At 41.0% G+C, this 14,317-nt stretch overlaps 1 protein-coding gene and 1 long non-coding RNA gene across 2 annotated transcripts; both read right to left on the bottom strand.

Annotated features, from left to right (window-relative positions):
- Window positions 1-278: 278 nt before the first annotated feature.
- LOC139656925 (NACHT, LRR and PYD domains-containing protein 12-like) lies at window positions 279-12,230 on the bottom strand. Its single transcript, XM_071534563.1, has 13 exons — window positions 12,118-12,230; window positions 11,754-11,832; window positions 11,390-11,615; window positions 8,336-10,139; window positions 8,046-8,219; window positions 7,638-7,811; window positions 7,117-7,290; window positions 4,805-4,978; window positions 3,819-3,989; window positions 2,787-2,960; window positions 2,153-2,326; window positions 1,905-1,951; window positions 279-1,649 (listed from the first exon to the last, which is right to left on the bottom strand). The coding sequence occupies exons 1-13, from the start codon at window positions 12,228-12,230 to the stop codon at window positions 1,108-1,110; spliced, it is 4,026 nt and encodes a 1,341-aa protein (XP_071390664.1). The 3' UTR covers window positions 279-1,107.
- Window positions 12,231-12,624: 394 nt separating this feature from the next.
- Window positions 12,625-13,434, bottom strand: LOC139656924 (uncharacterized). Its single transcript, XR_011696163.1, has 3 exons — window positions 13,390-13,434; window positions 12,853-12,955; window positions 12,625-12,739 (listed from the first exon to the last, which is right to left on the bottom strand). It is a non-coding gene; the product is annotated as an uncharacterized lncRNA (long non-coding RNA).
- Window positions 13,435-14,317: the final 883 nt, after the last annotated feature.

Raw genomic sequence — 14,317 nt, forward strand, 5'->3', positions numbered from 1 at the left:
GTGTAGATTTATGCAATTCTATTAACATTATCAAACTTTATTTCATAGCCTGAAATCTATTTAGTGAAACACGTGGAAAGCATTTTGTGGATGAAATGAAGGTAACGCTCGGTGCATCAAGGTTTCAGATCTGGACTTCTGAAGCCTTCAGCCAACAGATCGCAGCCTGACAGCTGATCTGCATCCACAGCAATCTAACAACCTGATGTACAAAGGAAATACATCATGCTGCAAAACTGTGTGTTTGGATTAGAAACAACAACCAAATCAGTGTCTGTATTTATGAATGAAATATGACAATATATTCAGGGGGGAAATGGAGACGCACCTGATGATATAACATGGACACACACTTCACCAAAAGTACAAAACAGCAACAAAGTCTAAGATATTTAAAACATGACAGATTTCAATCGTTGTGCTTTTACGCACACACTCATCTCACATTTCCCCTTACACCTTACAGTGTTAGTATTAAATAATAGTGAAATAACCAGTATGGATAAGATTTGTTTAATGTCAAATGTCGATACTTTTATGCACACACTCATCTCCTCATTTATACAACTATGGAACAAGATATTGGTTGATTTTAGCAAAATTATAATCACATATGAAGTTAAAAAAAATGTGAACAATAAAAAGTATCAAAATGTTTGAATTGAACATGTTAATTTTAACTTAAATTGTTGGAAACATGATAGATGTTTAGCTTGGTGTGACATTAATAAAATACCAAATAAAACAAAGGTTCATAGGAAAGATATATTAACCTGTCAATCATCAACAACAGACTCTCAGGTGAACAACAATAACGATTCTGTCTGGTTAAATATCTCATTTCATTTTCCAAATAAAATGTCTGTTTTCTTGTACGTGTGTGATGTTAAAACCATGTTCAGTTACACAGAGAATCCACTCTATTTACAGTGATTGATGAGTCATGTTTATTTACAGTGGAATGAGTATCAAAGCTAAATGTGTGTGTGTGTGTGTGTGTGTGTGTGTGTGTGTGTGATCCTGTACACAGTGAACTATCATTTCAGCAGAATCAGAAACATATCATTTCTGTGTTTGGTCAGCAGTGTGTGTTTCTCTCTCCCTCCTCTATCTGACAAGAGACACTGAGGAACCAAACGACCCAAACCCAAACCTAAACACAGGATAGATTGGTTCAGTGAATGTGGAGTGGAAGGTGTGGATGTGGATCAGTGTGTCAGAGGAAACTCTGTAGAAGGACAGAGAGCCAGCAGGCCAGTCCAGATACACTGCTACTCTGTTAGAGGAGGAGGAGGAGGGGAGGATTACTGTTGATACTACTGTGTTATTGTGCCAGGCAAAGTACCGATCATCATAGCATTCCAGACTCCAGGACTTTTCATTCCCTCCAATCCAGCAGTCAGCACCCTCTCCTCTCCTACTGATTCCTCTGTAAGTCACTCCTATATAAACCACTCCTTTCCACTCAACCTCCCAGTAACAGCGACCAGTCAGACCATTTCTACACAGCAGCTGTTTCCTGTAGTCAAATCTCTCTGGGTGATCAGGATATGGCTGCTCCTCTCTCACTGCTGTTACCTTTCTGTTGTCTTCAGACAGGAAGAGGTTTCTGTGTGCTGTGTTTGGGTCCAGAGTGAGTTCACAGGCATCTGATGGAGAGAACAAGACACAATACAGAAACTATTTTTAACCCAATAGATCTGTTTATTATTTGTTGATTTATTAACACCTTGACCTTTAATTTCTTCAAAGTTTCATGATGACACATTATATCAGCCATCATCTTCATTCTCAGTAGGACTTGAATGAATAGATGTCACATGCTGCTGTGTAGAGGGACTTTCCATGTAAGTAGTTGAATGTTTGCTGCTTGTTTTCATGAATCAAACTAAATACACACTTACACTTCCTCAGACCTGGTTTCAACCACTGGACTCCACCATGGTCCACACTGTGGGGGAAAAAGTCAGTCCAGCACATTCTCTTTGATAATGGAAACATGGGCATTAAATAACCTTCCTGATGAATGGTTTTCCATACAGCATCACTCATATCCACCATTAAACATCAAACAATATTCCTCAGCTTCTCAGCATGACAGAAAAAATGTGTGCCAGCTCTCAGCCTTCTAGCAGACGTTGCCTCTCCATACCTGAGAGAGTCCAGTCTCCAGTGTGGATTCTCCAGTCCAGCAGAGAGCAGCTTCACTCCTGAGGCTCCTGGATGATTGTAGCTCAGGTCCAGCTCTCTCAGATGGGAGGGGTTGGAGCTCAGAGCTGAGGCCAGAGAAGCACAGCCTTCCTCTGTGAGCAGACAGCCTGACAGCCTGCACACACACACGCACACACACACACACGCGCAGAAAAGAAGCCACATGTTAGATTTTATTAGTATTGTGAAATTAGTTGTGATAATGAGGTCAAATGCTAGCAAAAGTGTAACTGCCTCAAATACAAACAGTTGACTAGATGATCAGCTTTGTGGTTTCATTTGGTCCAGTTTGAGAGTTCTCCACTCACTTTGTGACTGAATATCAGAAGTCCTTTCTGGTATTTTAGGTTTCAACAAGTGAGGCAGCAAAAAGAGGAAAGAATGAAATTTCCTCATGGAAAATAATTCACAGAGGCTAGGAAGTGCTAAATGTTGGAATCACAATCAGTTTTAAAATTACCATAAATAGAGAAAATCCTCCACAGGTTAGGTGTTTATTTACAGGTGTTTATAGTAATCTGCATGTAAAGCAGGATTTAAATGTTCATCTGTTGAACAGGTTGAGGAATACTGACCTGAGAGTTTCCAGTCTACAGTGTGGACTCGCCAGTCCAGCAGAGAGCAGCTTCACTCCTGAATCCTGCAGGTCGTTGTTACTCAGGTCCAGCTCTCTCAGACTAGAGGACTGGGAGCTGAGAACTGAGGCCAGAGCTCCACAGCTTCTCTCTGACAGCTTACACACACTCAGCCTGAAGGATAATTAGTGATAAAGAGATACAACAAGATTGAAAATATATTTTTTTTTCTCTTTTGTATAAATATTACATGTAATATATTGAATCTATCCAGTTATGTATGCACCTACAGAGCTATATTGGAGCTTCTCTCTGACAGCTTACACACACTCAGCCTCAATGGAGATGTACAGATATGAAAATGTCACTCTCTTATTAATATGATTTATATCTATGTCATTCCGTCATATACCTGAGAGAATCTATTTCTCTACATTTCTCTTTGCTTTCAATGTGGTCACTGTAACCACTGTTCTATTGTACAACAATGCAAGAGCTTCCAAGATAATCATACAAATAATATTTATAAAATAAGACATTTCATAAATTGTAAGAAGTTTGTTATTTATAAATTGGAATGCCCCCTTTGCAACGTGTTTTATGTTGGGAGAACTAAACACAGGCTCCAAGATAGACTCTCAGAACATAAATATGCCATAAGGACGAATATTGAAAACCCTATGGCCAAACACTTCAAAGAGAAGCACAATAGTAATCCTTCTATTCTGAAAGCTATTGGCATTGATCACATCCCAGAGTCTATACGTAGAGGTAATAGGATCAAACAACTTAACCAACGAGAAAGTTTTTGGATTTTGAGGCTTGGAGCTACCCATTACCCTGGTTTAAAGGAAGATTTAGATCTGACTCATTTCCTATAAGGTCTTCCACAATATAGCTGTTTATGTCTATGTGTATATACGTATATCCTCTGCCAAAGAGCGCCTTCTTGTCTGATACAGTTGATAGTTTCAAGAAGCTCTCCAGTCTTATCGCCCTTTATTCAACCTTTACAGTTTGAAGAATACTGACCTGAGACTTTCCAGTCTACAGTGTGGACTCTCCAGTCCAGCAGAGAGCTTCACTCCTGAATCCTGCAGGTGGTTGTTACTCAGGTCCAGCTCTCTCAGACTAGAGGACTGGGAGCAGAGAACTGATGACAACTTCTTACAGCATTTCTCTGTGAGCTTGTTTTGATTCAACCTGACAAAATAGACAGAACATTTTCCTTTATATTTTAGATAATTAGCTTTCCAGAGTGACTCTGTCATTCAGCAGGAAGGGGTTCAGTGTTTTACTCCATTATTAGTCAAACCCTCAGGTGTTACCAGGGAAACTGAATTATGGCTTGTGAAAAACTTTAGATTTTGATTACCAAACGCATGAAAATATAAATTAATGGGTCTTAATTTTTTTTTCTTTGGCAAGTGACCATGGTATAATATAACTACTATTTGCTTTAATTATTCTACTAGAGAGAACATCTACTACTTATTGATTTAGAACAGGCTGCTTCTCTCTCTCTCGGCAGCTTGGCAGCTCACCTGTTCTCAATTACCTTGATCATCTACCCAGTGTGAAAGCTCTCCTAACCAACATGCCTTGTTCGACAGCAATTGCTTTGCACCCCTCCTCCTCCTCCTCCCCTCCCCACCTCTTCTATCTCTATTCTCAGGATGGTTGCAAATTGTGTCCTCGTCAGACTCTGAGCCAAATATCCACAGTCTTCTGACCCTCCTCACCCAACTCCTCCCCTTTTGCAAACATCCATTAAAATCCCTGCTACTCTGCTCTGTTGTCCTGTCACTCATTTGAATGTTGTCCAGCCTCTTGAAAATAGAATTAAAGGAGAAGAAGAAGAACACAACAAAATACATTTTTATCATACAGTTTATACCATACAAAATGATTTTGTTTAATGCAGAAAAAATATAACCACAAAAAAACGAAGAAAACACAAATCCATCAAAAATAGCATGCAATATTATAGTTACAAAAGCATCATAACCCGATCTTACCTGAGAGTCTCCAGTCTACAGTGTGGACTCTCCAGTCCAGCAGAGAGCAGCTTCACTCCTGAATCCTGCAGGTCATTGTTACTCAGGTCCAGCTCTCTCAGACTAGAGGACTGGGAGCTGAGAACTGATGACAACTTCTTACAGCATTTCTCTGTGAGCTCGTTTTGATTCAACCTGACAAAAAGATAGACATTTTTTCCTTTATATTTTAGATATTTAGCTTTCCAGAGTGACTCGCTGTCAGTGAGCAGGAAGGGGTTCAGTCTCTTACTCAAGCACACTTGAACAGAGAACAGTGTTTCAGAGATCAAACATGTGATGCTCTAACCCTGTCCAGCCCTTTAATACAATTAAAGGAACAGAGTAGAAAAGAAGAGGAAAACAACACAATACATTTTATTATACAGAGTTCATGCCAAACTAAATGATTTTGTTTGACAAATGCAGAAAAATTATGAACATGTCAAGAAACAGCATGCAATATTATAGTTACATCCTATTGTTAGACAAAAGCCTAATAACCTGATCTTACCTGAGAGTCTCCAGTCTACAGTGTGGACTCTCCAGTCCAGCAGAGAGCTAGCCTGGTGTCCAGCCCCTATGAATCGCAGTTTTCAGCACTCTCCGAATTTGCATGGTTGCACCACTGATTCGGTGATGTAATTTCTTGCCCCAACTGATTGGTTGCTGTTAGTTCTCAATGGTCAAACTCTTTGACAAATCACAGTAGCAAACCAGATTGATGTAATCTGGAGGTGCCCCATAGCAATAACAATCATGGCGGCGTTCACTTCCCAGTGAAGAGAACAGTGTGTTATTGTTGTAGGCTACATACAATTTTTTAGTGCGATGGACCTTGTCAACGACAATTCAAAGCAACCGATCCTTAACCGTCGGTGACCATATCATTTGTCGTCATTTGTTGCCGCTTGTCATCGAGCTCCCAGGCCCCTGAACTACTGGATCATCCCTCGTTCTTCCTCTCTGTCCTTTGCGGAGTCCACTCCAAGTCGCAAGGCAGAAATACCAAATTTTGCGGCCTTTTTCACTTGATCTTCCATAAGAGCGACCAATGGACAATTGACAATAACAAGAGGATTTGGCAGTCCCATTTCTGTAGCCAGCAGAGGAGCGAGCAGGTAAATTAAGCTCTTACCAAAGCCGGTGGGAAGCACCGCGAATACATCCTGACTTCTTAAAAAGGCTTTTAAACACACGGATTGTTCCTGTTTTAATTCATCAATGCCATTACGTTTTTTAAGGACTGACAAAATCGCTAAATCTAGGCTGCTATCATCCAATTCCTTTTCCGGTGCTGCTGCCATGTTGGTTGTTGCTGTTGTTGCTATGGTTGCGGCACTCTGTAATGGCGTCATCAGTAGATTAGTCCTGCCTACATCGACCAGCCAATCAGGTATCTCGGACAGTATCTGTCCGAAATAACTGCCAGTGGATAGCCTTGCGTCCAGACCCTTATGAATCGCCATGCAAATTCGAAGAGTGCTGAAAACTGCGATTCATAGGGACTGGATACCAGGCTAGCAGAGAGCAGCGTCACTCCTGAATCCTGCAGTTCGTTGTTACTCAGGTCCAGCTCTCTCAGACTAGAGGACTGGGAGCTGAGAACTGAGGCCAGAGCTTCACAGCTTCTCTCTGACAGCTTACACACACTCAGCCTCAATGGAGATGTACAGATATGAAAATGTTACTCGCTTTTATTTAATATAATTGATTTCTGTGTTTTGTTAGTCACTGCTATTATGCCTGTGTATGAAAAGCTGGATGAGAAGAATACTGACTTTTCCTTCAATTGAACATTACTTGAGTAAAATGGCTCTTAAATCTCAATGTTAAACTTGCAGGCTCAACCTTCAACAGGTTCAGGAACAGAGCTGGAAATAACACTCGCCCGCTCGCCAGCGGTGAGTATTTTTCATCTCAGGCGAGTCAGATACAAAGATCACTCAAACCCAGAAGACAAATGATAAATAAACATAAACCATTATGGCTGCAGATTTGCAAGTTGGCACTCTGCTGAGTGCCTTGTAGTTTACCTTGTTAAACTTGAACATTACATTACTTATACTGATCTAGCATCAATAAAATATGATATACAAAAGAACACAAACTTGTGATTTTGATTAAGTTAAGTGTGTAACTTTATAAAATTATCTGTCTCAATAAATTTGAATATTACATTATCTGTACTGGGCTAGAAATAATTTCTCCAGGCTAGTAGAAATCTCAGCCCACTAACCTGGTGGGCTAGTACCCAAAATCCTTAAGTTCCACCCCTGTTCAGGAATACTGACCTGAGAGTTTCCAGTCTACAGTGTGGACTCTCCAGTCCAGCAGAGAGCAGCTTCACTCCTGAATCCCGCAGGTCGTTGTTACTCAGGTCCAGCTCTCTCAGACTAGAGGACTGGGAGCTGAGAACTGATGACAACTTCTTACAGCATTTCTCTGTGAGCTCGTTTTGATTCAACCTGACAAAATAGATAGACATTTTTTCCTTTATATTTTAGATATTTAGCTTTCCAGAGTGACTCGCTGTCAGTCAGCGGGAGGGGTTCAGTCTCTTACTCAAGCACACTTGGACAGAGAACGGTGTTTCAGAGTTGATGCTCTAACCCTGTCCAGCCCTTTAATACAATTAAAGGAACACAGTAGAAAAGAAGAGGAAAACAACAGTACATTTTATTATACAGAATTCATGCCAAACTAAATGATTTTGTTTGACAAATGCAGAAAAATTATGAACATGTCAAGAAACAGCATGCAATATTATAGTTACATCCTATTGTTAGACAAAAGCATCATAACCTGATCTTACCTGAGAGTCTCCAGTCTACAGTGTGGACTCTCCAGTCCAGCAGAGAGCAGCTTCACTCCTGAATCCTGCAGTTCGTTGTTACTAAGGTCCAGCTCTCTCAGACAAGAGGACTGGGAGCTGAGAACTGAGGCCAGAGCTTCACAACTTCTGTCTGACAGCTTACACACACTCAGCCTCAATGGAGATGTACAGATATGAAAATGTTACTCTCTTATTAATATGATTGATATCTGTGTTTTTTTAGACACTGCTATTATGGCTGTGTATGTAAAGCTGGATGAGAATACTGATATTGACATTTTTCAAGATTTCTTTTCCAATTAAATTAAACATTACTACAGTAAAATGGCTCTTGAATCCCAGTGTTAAACTTGTAGCCTCACCCTTTACAGGTTGAGGAATACTGACCTGAGAGTCTCCAGTCTACAGTGTGGACTCTCGAGTCCAGCAAAGAGTAGCTTCACTCCTGAATCATGCAGGTCGTTGTTACTCAGGTCCAGCTCTCTCAGACTAGAGGACTGGGAGCTGAGAACTGAGGCCAGAGCTCCACAGCTTCTCTCTGACAGCTTACACACACTCAGCCTGAAGGATAATTAGTGATAAAGAGATACAACAAGATTGAAAATATATATTTTTTTCTCTTCTGTATAAATATTACATTTAATATATTGAATCTATCCAGTTATGTATGCACCTACAGAGCTATATTGGAGGCTCTGACCACTGGCAGCAGCCTCAGAAGAGCCTCCTCTGAAGCAGAGTATTTTTTCAGGTCAAACACGTCCAGCTCTTCTTCTGATGACAGTAAGATGAAGACCAGAGCCGACCACTGAGCAGGGGAGAGTGTGTCTGTGGAGAGACTTCCTGATGTCAGGTACTGTTGGATCTCCTCCACTAGAGAATGGTCATTCAGCTCATTCAGACAGTGGAACAGATTGATGCTTCTCTCTGGAGAGGGATTCTCCCTGATTTTCTCCTTGATGAACTTGACTGTTTCCTGATTGGTCTGTGAGCCACTTCCTGTCTGTGTCAGCAGGCCTTGTAGGAGAGTCTGATTGCTCTGCAGTGAAAGGCCCAGTAGGAAGCGGAGGAACAAGTCCAGGTGTCCATTTGGACTCTGTAAGGCCTTGTCCACAGCACTCTCGTGGAGGTGTTTGAAGTTAGATTTGTCTCTGAATAGTGTAGACCACCAGGATGTTGATTGAGTTTGTGACAGTTTATTGACACCAGTGTCGATGAATGACAGAAAGACATAGACAGCAGCCAGAAACTCCTGAATGCTCAGATGGACAAAGCAGAACACCTTGTCCTGGTTCAGCCCACGCTCCTCTTTAAAGATCTGTGTGAACACTCCTGAGTACACTGAGGCTGCTCTGATATCAATGCCACACTCTGTCAGGTCGGCTTCATAGAAGATCAGGTTGCCTTTCTCCAGCTGCTCAAAAGCCAGTTTTCCCAGAGAGAGAATCATCTTCCTGCTCTCTGTATCCCAGTGTGGATCTGTCTCAGCTCTCCCATGATACTTGATGTTCCCCTGTATGGACTGAACAACCAGGAAGTGGATGTACATCTCAGTCAGGGTATTGGGCAGGTCTCCTCTCTTACTGGTTCTCAACACATGGTCCAGAACTGTAGCAGTGATCCAGCAGAAGACTGGGATGTGGCACATGATGTGGAGGCTTCGTGAAGTCTTGATGTGGGAGATGATTCTGCTGGCCTGCTCCTCATCTCTGAATCTCTTCCTGAAGTACTTCTCCTTCTGTGGGTCAGTGAAGCCTCTCACCTCTGTCACCATGTCAACACACTCAGGAGGGATCTGATTGGCTGCTGCAGGTCGTGTGGTTATCCAGAGGCGAGCAGAGGGAAGCAGTTTCCCCTTGATGAGGTTTGTCAGCAGCACATCCACTGAGGTTGACTCTGTAACATCAGTCAGGATCTCGTTGTTCTGGAAGTCCAGAGGAAGTCGACACTCATCCAGACCGTCAAAGATGAACACAACCTGGAACTTTTCAAACCTGCAGATTCCTGCTTCTTTGGTCTCAATGAAGAAGTGATGAAGAAGTTCCACCAAGCTGCACTTTTTCCCTTTCAGCAGATTCAGCTCTCGGAAAGTGAATGGAAATGTGAACTGTATATCCTGGTTGGCTTTGTCTTCAGCCCAGTCCAGAGTGAACTTCTGTGTTAAGACTGTTTTCCCAATGCCAGCCACTCCCTTTGTCATTAATGTTCTGGTTGGTTTATCTCTTCCAGGTAAGGGTTTAAAGATGTCTTCACATTTGATTGTTGATTCTGGTCTCGCTGGTTTCCTGGATGCTGTTTCAATCTGTCTGACCTCATGTTCATCATTGACCTCTCCACTCCCTCCCTCTGTGATGTAGAGCTCTGTGTAGATCTGATTCAGAAGTGTTGGGTTTCCTGCTTTAGCAATCCCCTCAAACACACACTGAAACTTCTCCTTCAGATTAGATTTCAGTTCACATTGGCACCAAGGAGCAAGAGTTTCTGAATGAACAAATACAATCAATGATTGAATGTTGTGACAAATATACAGTGTCTATAAAAAGTATTCACCCCCCTTGGACTTTTTCACATTTTATTGTGTTAAAACATGGGATCAAAATGGACTTACTTTGTTCTTTTGTCATTGATAAACACAAAGTACAAAGTAATTAACATATTTATCTAAATTAATTACAAATAAACGCAGAACATAAGTAATTGTTTACGTATTCTCCCCCTTTGCTTCGTTTGAGCTCTATTGCCAAACTAGCGAAAATTTGCTTAACATTTCTTATCATCTCAGATGTCATATTTAGATTGTATTTAGTGGTTCTGAACAATGTTTTCCTTTTTCAACTTTTTTTAAATTTGTCGTTCTTGCTATCAAAGCTGAGACCAGCTCCCTTAATGGGACTCCACCAGAATACTTCAACACAGTTTGGGATATATGGTTCATTTATGGATGTTTCAGAGAAAATATAAATATTCACCCTACCATCACAGTTTGAGAAAAGACAGCATTTGAAATATTTATTTTATTATTTTATTATTTATTTAGTTTTTCCTCTCCATTGACTTCCATAGTAAAAAAAACTGGACTGGAAAACCCCACTGAAACTGTACCTTCTGGATTTTCAATTACAGTGACTGGAAAGGGATTATCTATATTTTCCCTGAAACCTCAAAAACTGGAACTCTAATGTCATCCATAAATGAACCATATATCCCCAAACTGTGTTGAAGTATTCTGGTGGACAGTCCAGTACTTTGTGTTTATCAATACTTTGTGTACTTTATCAATGACAAAGAACCTAATTAAATCAATTTTGATCCCATGATTTAACACAATAAAATGTGAAAAAGTCCAAGGGGGTGAATACTTTTTATAGCCACTGTAAGTGTAAACATTTCTCGGTTAATGCATTCTTATCTCAACACCATAGCATCTATTCTGCTCCTCATCACTGGTGGACAAACAGGTCCTGACTGTGTGTGCAGCCAAATGTGAAAGGCAACTGTGGTGGTGTTTTCTTTTTTAATTAACAATACTGTGTTCAGCATTTTAACCCACATGAACAAATCAACTATTTTAGCAGATGATTCATGGGGATTGTGGTCATTTACCTTCCAATCTGGAATTGAATGGATCTTGAGAAATGTCTATCTTTAAAGCAGAGTTGTAAATGTAAACGTCTCCAATTTTCCCACCATTTCCCCTCTCCATCATGTTAAACCTGTTAAAAGCCTCTTACTGCTCTGCAGAGAGTCAGCCAGCTCCTCCTGCTTCATTCTCCTCAGGAAGTGCAGTGTGATCTGCAGAAAAGCCTCTCTGCTGCTCCTCTGCTCTTCATCCTCACTGTCCATATCCTCCTCGTCCTCCCTCTGCCTCTCTAAGCATTCTGGGTAATCTAGACTCAGAACCCTCTGGAACCTTTTCAGCTCGTTCTTCACAAAAGTGACAATGTTCTCTTCAAGAAGCTGAAACAGAATAATATTTGAATTAAACATCAGATCTATCTGGCATACACTGAAAGCTTGGAGACTATTATGACCAGAGTGGTTGTTTTGTATTTCATTTGTAGCTGAGGTAAAATGTGTTGTTGTACATTTACACACCATAAATATGGAGTTCAGGTCTGTTTGATGCTCCTGGACAGACTGGCCACTGGCAACCTCTGACCTCTCCTGGTGGACTCTGGAGAAAACATGAAGTATTAGGGCATATAATGTCACACACACACACACACACACACACACACACACAGGCGGTTTAACCGCCTGTGTGTGTGTGACTGTTCTGTCATGATGGATCCTAGTAGAAACACAATGTGAACTCCACTGTAAATGCAGCTCTGATTATTGGATGTGATGCTTTGAGAGAAGAAACTAAATCAACAGAGTGTCATGACTTCTTCTTTCCTCTGTTCAGTAGAATCAAATAATAACAAACTCATCTGTTTTCAAATATTATTTATATTACCTTTGCTCAGTAGAGTGCTGTCCATCTTTAAACAGAAGAGGATGATCCATAAACTCATCACTCTTCATGGACACACAGCTGGGTACAGGGGACTCTGCTCTCTCCTGCTGCATCCTACTCAGGTTTGATAAAACAGGGTGGTGGCAGTAAGAATGTTAGAGAAGCAGAGTTTTGACCAGCAGGTTGCCAGTTTGAATCCCTGTACCAACTTTGAAAATCAGAGTGAATAAGTAACTCTTTCTCCACCCTGTGCAACTACCACCAATTACACCTTGAGCAAGGAACTCAACCCCCAGATTGTTCTGGTAGAGCTGCTCAGTGACCAACAGCAGAAGACTGTGGTTCTACTGAGCAGCTCTGGTATGAATATCTATAACTGTATGGATGTGAAGCAGAGCAATGCTGCAAAAGAGCATGTAGGCTATGTGAAGTAAAACCCTTCCTGGATAAATACAGTAATGGTAAAAATAAGAATACAATTTTACATGTTTTAATGCTAATAACTTACTTTTTGTCAGATAAATGCTGTTCTTTAAACTCAATTAAGAAATCCTTGGACTGGTCACTCTTCATGGACACACAGCTGGGTACAGGGGAGTCTGGTCTCTCCTGCTGGACTGGGCTTCAACACAACAGAAAAAAGAGCTCTTACTCTGAATAATGATGGGTTAATGATGTCACTGCTGAGCTCTGAGATGGAGAACAGTCATGGACAGTTAGAGATCCTCATCTTACCTCTTAGCTTTGGTCTGGCTGTCATGTTCCCCAGACAGAGTGGTTTTAGAGGGAGGGAGCCCCTCCTCTCTCTCCTCAGACAGACTCATAGTGGAGCGAACACCTTTACACAAACACACCCAACATGCTGTTAGATGGACTGATTCATTAGAATAAAGTTTCCTTTACAGGATATATTACTTAAAGGGCTGTGATCACTCTGTGTAACATGTCACATATACACTGAGTGTACAAACCTCAAACCTGCAGGCTGTGTCCTGATTAAACAGGTTCAGAAAGCAACACGTCAAATTACTGCTACTACTTCTGCTGTTATCAGATGACTTCATTAACACTCAAACACTAATATGTTGGGAAACCGTTGGAAGTGTTGAGTTGCGTTTTGAACCTAAACTGCGGCTTTTCAGACAGACACACTTTCCTCTTGTTACAGGCTAAATAAACTAATCGCATGCGGTAATAGTATGATAAAAGATATGCTGAGTGTTTAAAGTATAATACAGTGTAAATTGTCAAATTAAATGTTGCTTACAATACCTTTTGTTGTCAAATAATCTGCGTCACGCCGAAAAGTGAAAGTGAAAGTAACAGCTTCAGAGAGAGAGAGAGAGAGAGAGAGAGAGAGAGAGAGAGAGAGAGAGAGAGAGAGACAGGCACAGACAGACAGAGACAGAGAGAGGGAGAGAAAGAGAGGGGATCTGAAACTTTGCCTTCATATACTTCTTTAAATTAATTACAGAAATAATACAGAAACACACTGGTCTGATGGTTGGGATTTGCACACTTGGAGTATTAACAGTGGATAAAATGCACCTCAGTCAAGCTGATCCAAGCTGTCAGACCAGTTCTGAGACTTCCTGCATTTTTCCACAAATGAAATGTGCTGAGATTGGAGACAAGTCAGACGGTAATCAGGTAATCAGTCCAGGTGTGTAGAAACACAGACAGGTAATCAGTCCAGGAGTGTCACCGGACAGACAGGCTGTTCAGCACTAACACAAAATGGAACTTGGATGAAATCAGAGGTTATTTTATCAGCCTTCCTCCTCCGGTGTCTCCTCCAATCACAAACCTCACAGTCATGACGTGCCCCTCTCCTCCTCCAATAACATTCCTCACTGTTCAAATGTTTCCTCCAATCACAGGCAAGACATCAGTTGTTTTCCTCAGGAGAGAGGCTGGACCGGAGCATGATTTGTACTGTACTGTATATACATAATGGGAAACGAGGTTTGGGGCCCTTCTGCAGATTTTATTAATGGTTTTCCTGCAATTTGATATGCAGGGTATGATGGGAAAAAATAGCCACTATAAACACTTCCATATACAGTATATGATATGATGTGATCAAATCATGAGTAGAATTTCTCTTTATATAATATTATGTGCAAATCCTAATTTGCTGGCTATCTGTGGCTGTTGCTACATGTTGCTGTTGTCATTATGCTGTAGAGAGGCTATAGTT

The sequence above is a fragment of the Centroberyx affinis genome, unplaced genomic scaffold (genome assembly GCF_046629955.1).
Source record: "Centroberyx affinis isolate AG114_WGS23_722 - 3 ecotype Tasmania unplaced genomic scaffold, CSIRO-AGI_Caff_v1 ptg002581l_1, whole genome shotgun sequence".
In the NCBI taxonomy this organism is placed as follows: Eukaryota; Metazoa; Chordata; class Actinopteri; order Beryciformes; family Berycidae; genus Centroberyx; species Centroberyx affinis.